The sequence below is a fragment of the Chelonoidis abingdonii genome, chromosome 9 (genome assembly GCF_003597395.2).
Source record: "Chelonoidis abingdonii isolate Lonesome George chromosome 9, CheloAbing_2.0, whole genome shotgun sequence".
Lineage (NCBI taxonomy): Eukaryota > Metazoa > Chordata > Testudines > Testudinidae > Chelonoidis > Chelonoidis abingdonii.
This window is the reverse complement of record NC_133777.1, coordinates 62,680,927-62,688,951: the sequence shown is the minus strand read 5'-3', so window position 1 is coordinate 62,688,951 and position 8,025 is coordinate 62,680,927. Positions and strand designations below refer to the sequence as shown.

The 8,025-nt window shown below is 42.0% G+C and overlaps 1 protein-coding gene across 1 annotated transcript in view; it reads right to left on the bottom strand.

Moving 5' to 3' along the window:
• Positions 1-811: 811 nt before the first annotated feature.
• Positions 812-8,025, bottom strand: part of ONECUT1 (one cut homeobox 1) — a 30,888-nt gene continuing 23,674 nt past the window's right edge. Inside the window, exon 2 of the mRNA XM_032796687.2 lies at positions 812-1,298. Coding sequence (XP_032652578.1) covers positions 1,006-1,298 — 293 coding nt within the window. The 3' untranslated portion in view covers positions 812-1,005. The remainder of the gene's footprint in view (positions 1,299-8,025) is intronic.

Here is an 8,025-nt window from a genome sequence, read left to right as displayed (position 1 = left end):
CTGCTCCTATTAAAGCCAATGGCAAAACTCACTGACTTCGGTGGAAGCAGGATCCCACTATCAGCACCTGTGCTCTGACACTGTGATTCCTAAAATGACATTCTTTCTTGCCAGTCTTGGAAACAAATATTAAAGTGGTTTAATAATTGCAAACAGTCTTGATGACAGGTTTTGTGTGTTATACAGTTAGATTAGTTTCTACCTATAACTCTACATAGTATTTTGTGTAAAAATAGCTTTGGAATATTAAAATCATTGCAATAAAATACCTGCAATATAATATTAAATGTATTCTTTGGTAGCTAGTTGATTTTTTTAATGGATGGAATATTATTTCACTTGTTTAAAATCTGAACATTCCTTAACAAACAAAGAGAATGCACTGGTTTAGGTATCATTCAAAATTTCTTTGCCTAGTTTGAACTTGTTTCCAGGTGTCGCACCGGCGAAGTTCAAACAATAAAACAGCAAAAAATCACACCGTTCAATGAATTCAGACGACTCCATGCTATGTTGGTTGTGCTATGGCACAACCCTTTCTGAAGACAAACCCTGACTAAGTCCCTAACCACTGGTGTGTATACAGTACGGATACACCATACACCTTCACGGCAATATCTGTGGAAATGAAGAGCCATATCTGAAAAGGTGTCCATTCAATGACAAGAAATCACTATGCTCCAAACCACTAAAGAAGCCAAATACGGTGAAAATGATCATGGATGAAGGTGTAAGACCAGTGGTTTCTTTCGTTTCTCTCTGTTTTTTGTTTTGTTTCATTTCTCTCTTTTCTGTTTTTTTGCAAGTCGTCATCCTACTAAAGTGTGTGTCTCAGAACAAAGTCAAAATGCAGGTGAAATAAGTCTTTGGTTTCTTTGGACTTATAAATAACTTTTTTTTTTCCAAATAGTTCTAAGTATAAACCTGCTATCTTGAGGTCCTGGTCTTTATTTATTTATTTATTTTTAAAGCTTTTTCACCGAGGTTTAGTTCGTGGTTACTCCTTCATGCTTTGGTACAAGTGCTTGATGAAGATGATGAATTGCCTGAATTGGAGCTGCCCTCGTCTTGCCACTTATCCAGACTCCTCCTCCGTGCATTCATGAAAAAGTTGCTGACGGTGCTCAGCTCCAACCCTAGCTGCTGGGAAATGGTGATTTGTAATTCTTTGGATGGACGCTTATTTTCCTTGAATATTGCATGTAGAGTTCGACGCTGGACATCCGTGAAAACCAACCGAGGCTTTTTGGGTGTATTCCCTCTATCTTTCCCATGTTCTTGTTCTTTCCTCTTGCATGCTGCAATAAAAACACAGGAGATGTTAGAGTTTGGACTGAGAGAGCATTGGATAAGATGCTGCTAATGTAGTAAACAAGTTCGAAATAACATTCATTTCACCTTAGATTTTCCAAATTTAGGGATGATGTCTAAGCTTGGATAAGTCAGATCCTTCTACAGTCAGCGCCTCTTGGACTGTATATTCTAACTATATTCTCTCATCTATATATAAGTGAGTTTGTGTTGGTGTAATTTACATGCTGAACAGCTAGATAACAATACAGGAAGGTGTAAGATGGAGGAGGGTCTGGCATTCTTTCATGAATTTGTACATTCTTACATCTACCCACTAGCTGATTTTTTTTACAACTCATTTCACTCATCTCTTATGGCCCTTTGGAGTGTGAGTTACATTAATTTATATTCTCAAAGACTCCCTTACACTCAGACTCAGTGGGTCAAATTCAATGATGATACGTAAGGTTTGGAGTGAGGTGTAGCTTCAAGAGTGGTCAGTGGATGTGAGTCAAAGTAAGTCTCAGGACGTCAGAGTCTAATTAAGTTTGAGAGACTTCTGAGGGACTCAAAGTTGGTATACCATACATACTGAGGGAACTAGTATATTACACTAGTTTAGTCTCCCTTAGGTTCATCTCTGAATTCGACCCATGGAATCTTCCTCCAAGTGGGGAAGGGTGTGGCCTTGAGGAAGCCACATCTAGGGGTAGTCCCCGGCAGTGTGGGTCCAGAGCCATGATGCCAGGGAGCTGAGAGGAGGCTGCTGAAGTACAGAACCAGCACAGAGGCACCTCACAGTTGCCTGGCATCCTACAGATCTCTAGGGCTTCATGATGTGTGAGGGTGGCTTCTCCATTCCATGGATCAAACCTCATCCCCCTGGCAGGACCATAAGAAAAAAAACCCAGGAGGAAATCCCCCCATACCCTTGACTTCTCCCAGGGAAGGGGTAATCTGGCCTTTTATTCCCCAATAACATCCTGTGATGGTCACAGGTATGCTTGTAACCATGTTGACCCAGACTTACTGTCCTCTTTTACTTTGTTGTATAGAGAAAACATCTGAGGAGGGAGAGGCAATCTAGAACTGTCTGTTAAAATGCTACAATTGAGGCATTTAACCTTTGTAGTGCCCAGTAATGCTGGGTGTATACCTATGTATCATCCCTGTAAGATGAAGTGGAAATTTACTGATTTTTCAAGTCAAACTTTTCCACATTTTTTTAATTTTTCTTTTTTTTTTTTTGTGAACTCATTTTCTGTAGCATCTTCTAATTAGCAGAGGAACAAAGAACTGAGAAGAAACAGGGTTGTATTACACTCTTGCAGGCCAGATACTTAGATATTTTGGACAAAATAAATGACATTGTGACACCCAGAACAGTGACGCAGTAAACCTTGGTTAAAACATTTCCATTTAATTCCATCTCTTTCCGTTCTTGTTTTTTTTGGTGTTGTTTTGTTCTGTACTTTTAAAGTGAACATAGCACTTGTGAAAATGCTGTATTGAAAGACCTGGAGATTATCCTTTGGACAGAGACTGAAGGGGCAGTGGGAATGCAAGCTTCCCTTTCATTCCCCAGCAATTATGTCTCATTGCTGGAGGGACCACCTCTAAAGAGAAAATTAAATTTCCTCCTCCATGCCCATTCAGTCCTCATTTCTGCTGTCTCAGTATGGCCACCCATTCCTTTAGTATTGGACTGAGGAGATCAAATTATTCCATTAAGACCCCCAGATATCTCGTGTGTTGTCACTCATAGCAACCTGTGTATGAGGCAGGGGATAAAGGCATTTCAGTTCTCTCAGCAGTGAAGTTTTTGAAGAAGTTACTTGCCAATATTTATTCCAGTTACAGCACGTTGGCTTGGTTATGACACATTAATCAAATGGACAGAGATTCAAAAATTTTTATAGTTATTTTGAACTAAAGAACCATTTAAAATCCAAACTCCCTGTCCTCTACGATAATATACCATTAATATGTCAAATCTTGTGTTTTTCATTCAAGCAAACCCTCAGTGAAGTTATGCTTTGTATATTAATTAATTAATTCCTAGACAAAAGCTGGAGTTCAAGTTGAGAATGTATATTGGTAACCTAAGAGTTTAAATACCCTTGTAAGAATGTTGTATTATCTATTAACAAACAATAAAAAGCAAGGAAATTCACAGTAAAGAATAAACTTTAACAAAACCTCAAATATTTGAAAGTATGGAAATTCACAGTAAAGGCATCCAAAGAACCTAAACTGCTGCTGTAATGAACCCAATGTCCATCCTTACCTTTGCCCTTGTAGCGATGCCCCGAGGGGAGTCAGGGAAACAAACTTTGAGAGAAAATTAAAAACAATTTCATTTCCTCAGAATGCCCCCTCTCTAATCTGTCAATGGTTGCTCAAATTCTGACCTGTGCACAGATGCACTGTTCACCAATGAAATAGTCATTCGTTATAATTTGTCCTGATTGGACAAATAGCATTAGAATCAGAACCAGACAGACACACAGCAGTAAATACAGAGTTGGTTTATCTGCATATATAAACCTCCTAGTTCTAGGTCAAACAAGTATAGGACAGTCCTCCAGAAACATGAAGAATAGCAGAAAATAAACATGCATTGCGAATCTGCCTTGTAAAGCTTGACATCTTCTTCATCTTTGTGGCTCCAACCCATACAAGTTAAGATTCCTAAATAATTCCCTAGAAAATGGCCCATGATTTGAAAATATCTTATTCCTGAGGACCTCAGTATCTGCACAAGGCCTGAGGTTCTCAAAACCTATCACTGCTGAGAACACAGGGATCCAAAAAGTTGAAGGTACTGGGGAGAAAACATAAAATGTTAAAATAGTGATTAAAGATCAAATAAACATCTGTCACTCTCCAAATTGTTAGAACATTCTCCTTATGTCCCAGTAGAGACAGCATTTTAATCTGCGAACAAATTGGTTACTCTGTTCAAAAGTTGTAAGAGATCTTGGAAGCAGAGCTTAGAACCAAATTCAAAACCCAGCCTTAACTATGGGGCTGCTACCAATGCTTCCAAAATTAATTTAATTTTGTTCAGTTTAATTGAAAGTGCCTCACCTTGGCTGTACATTGATCAAAATGATAAAAAAAAGTGCCTAATGCAGCACAATATTGTAGATTGAATTAGACTGATCACACAATACACCATCAGACCTGCCAACAAAACCAACAGAACAATAACTCCATATTTTACCAGCCTCTCCCCTCAGATCAATCCCCATCTAAGTGCCCAGGAAAAATGGTAGGCTTTGCAATGGCAGGATGATTGAGAAATCCAGAGTGTGATGGATCAGGAAGAGAACATATTCTAGAGCCAGGGAACTCTCACAGAAATCATGTGACAGATACTTCCTAATTTAAGTTGAGAAAAAACTATCTCATCAGAGAAGGCAAGGTTCAGTTGCAGTCCTCTTAGGAAAGTAATATAAACTTTTCTGACATTCTTCCTATCTGAGCAAAGTGTGGTTCTGCTCCAAAAAATAAGCCAGTTTAAATGCTGACAGGCCAGATAGTACTTACTGAATGAGCAGCTGTTCGATATCTTGTTTTAGTCTCATTATTCAATGTGTGGCCCCATGCTTTATTTACGGCATGCTATTCAAATCCTCTCTGGATATTAAATTATTAATTACCTCAGAGGCTTTTCTCCAGAGCTTATCACTATCGTATCCAAGCTCTTCACAAATATTAATTTATTTCCCCCATACCCGTGTGAGGTGACAGGGAGGTATTATCCCCCTTTTCCAGTTGCAGTACTGAAGATTAAGGTCAAAAGTGTCCACTAATTTTGGGTGCCCATTTTGAGACATCTAGGACATGATTTTTCAGAATACTTAGTATTTTTATTGCACTGTCTACATTCAAAGCACAGCTCCCACCAGGGCCACCCAGAGGGGGAGGTGGCAAGTAGGGCAATTTGCCCCCAGGCCCCGGGCCCTGCAGGGGCCCCCATGAGAAAATAGTATTCTATAATATTGCAACATTTTTTTTTATGGAAGGGCCCCCGAAATTGCTTTGCCCCAGGCCCCCTGTATCCCCTGGGCAGCCCTGGTTCCCACTGACCTTAGCTGCAGCTGTGAGTGCTCAGCACTTCTGCAAATCAAAACCCAGGGTCTCAATTCAGGTTCTCAGAAAATGAGAAACACTTAATTAGAAATCATCTCCGATGAGTTTGATTTAAGTGACTTGCCCAGAATCACCTAGGAATTCTGTAGCAGAGGCAGTGATAGAATCCAGTTCTCTAGGGCACCATTCAACTGCCTTGACCATGGACTGTCCTTTCTCTTCCTGCAGTTCCTTGCCTCATTCACTACACACCTTCCAGCTTCTGCAATAAATGAGGCTGGTGTTCAAGAAATAACAGCCTCCTTCACTACACAACCCTGATTAATCCCCAGACCACTGTCCATCCTGTGCACTGATTGAGGCAGGGGTCCTGTGAAAAAAATAGTATATGATCATGTAATTAAGGACTGTATCATATTGCATATGCACAAGGAGGCCGAATTAAGGTTGCAAGGGTAATCTGATTTCTGACATTTCCTACCTTTTAAGTGCTTGACTTTGCAACATTAATCTTTCTATCAAACGCAGATTTTTGTGTGTAATTTCCTAGGTTTTTTTTAAAAAAAAATAAAAACACATAACTTGAATCATGTTGAATTATATGGACTCCTATGTGGTTCAGCATCAGAGTTAGAACTTTTAGATCTACAACACACACCTCTGCTATTTCAGCTAACAGAGTAACTGATAGCAGTAGTAGGTTGTCATCCTCTATGTGGACCTGGACTAGTGAAGAATCAGACACACACTTTGCCAGACAGGTTTCACAGATATCTGCTGACAGCAGAGGTATGGGGAGTCTCAGAATTTTTGGGTGCAATACCTGTTTTCGGAGGGGAGCATGCTTTAGAGGGCACAAACTCTTCTGCCCCCCTCCCTGAAGTCTGACCCCTCCTGCTCATGTTCCTTCCAGCCTGACCCTGTGCCAGTCCTGTCTCCCCATCCCACCATAACTACTCATCCCAGAAGGGCCGAATTAACCCATCACAGGCTCTAGGTAAACATACACTTCTAATGTGAGTACCAATCACTGAAATTTGGTCTGGCCACACCTCTGTCATGACACAAGGGCTGCCAGGCCAAACCTGAGTGGCATTGTGACTTTGTGCATGGCCCTCCTCCCCCCAAGAATTTTGGCCCTAGGCATGTGTCTGGTTTGCCTATACATTAATCTGGCACTGCATCCCAGTTTCCTGTATGCCCCCAGGTCCTCATCCAGTCTCAGTCTCCCTCCTCAAGCTCTTCATTCCAGCCTCCCCACTGAGGCTCTTTGCCCAGACAATCCCAATATCTTCTCAGCATGGCTTCCCCTACCCCAGGTCCAGATTCTTTTACCAGCCTACTCCCTCTCCCTCCCATCCTTGGTGCAGCTTTCATCCCTTTTGCATTTCAGTCAAGCTGATTCGTCCTTTCCCTCTACACTACCAGGGTGACAGCATGGGGCATCAAGACCATAGAAGTGACAGTATCTCCACTCTCACTGTCCAGTGCCCAGGATCACAGTGGCCCACAGACGTCCTCAGGGGCGGCTCCAGGCCCCAGCACGGCTCTGCCGGCACCGTGAGAGCGGCAGGCAGGCTGCTTCTGGTGGTTTGCCTGCTGAGGGTCTGCTGGTCCCATGGCTTCCGTGGATGCCTGTGGGGGGTCAGCCAAAGCTGCGGGACCAGCAGACCCTCCGCAGGCAAACCGCTGGAGGCAGCCTGCCTGCCGTGCTTGGGGTGGCAAAATCCCTAGATCTGCCCCTGGATGTCCTGCTCTTCAAGGCCCCTGTAGCCCAGGGGTGGAGCATGCTCAGTACAGATGGAATCTCATAGAATTTAGCTGCCAAACTTTAACAATACTCTACTAAGCATGTGTGAACTAACTATTTTTAGAGGCTTTTTAAAGGTAGTTTTTCACAGGGTTGGCAAAAGGCATATCCCTGCAGCAGGCCAGCCTCTCTCTACTCCAGTCAAATTTCAAAGATTTGCTACAAAGCATGGGGGTGCAAGAGCTTTTCATTTAAAGGGTTGTAAGAATTTTTTAAACAGGGACAAAACAACATATTTCCCCCATTCTGATTCTTGGAATCAGCTGCTTTTGATGCAGCTTTTAAAAAAAAGTCATTCTGAAGCAGACATCCAGCATAGAGAATTTCATCCTGAATGGTTACTGTTTGGCAAAGTTATAAGCAATTGAAAACAGAGTCTTATAATGCAATGTGTCAGCCAACCTTAATAACAGGTGTTGCTACCAGCTCCACCTATAGTATAATTTTCAGAACTGTCAGCTAAATTTTTATGAGAGGATGCTCTTAATTAATAACTGATGCTTGATTTTTAACATGCATTGTAAGTGTAAATATAGCTACTGTGACAAAGTTCCTCCTCTACCTTGGTGGGTGCTACGCTTATTGGCAGCTTTGCTCACCTCAGTGATCTTCCCCACAGTCTGGATCCACTCCTCCTGTGTCTGATCAGGAGTTGGAAGGTTTGGGGGGAACCCGGGCCCGCCCTCTACTCTGGGTTCCAGCCCAGGGCCCTATGGATTTGCAGCTGTCTATAGTGCCTCTTGTAACAGCTACACCTCCCTGGGCTACTTCCCCAAGGCCTCCTCCAAACACCTTCTTTATCCTCACCACAGGACCTTCCTCCT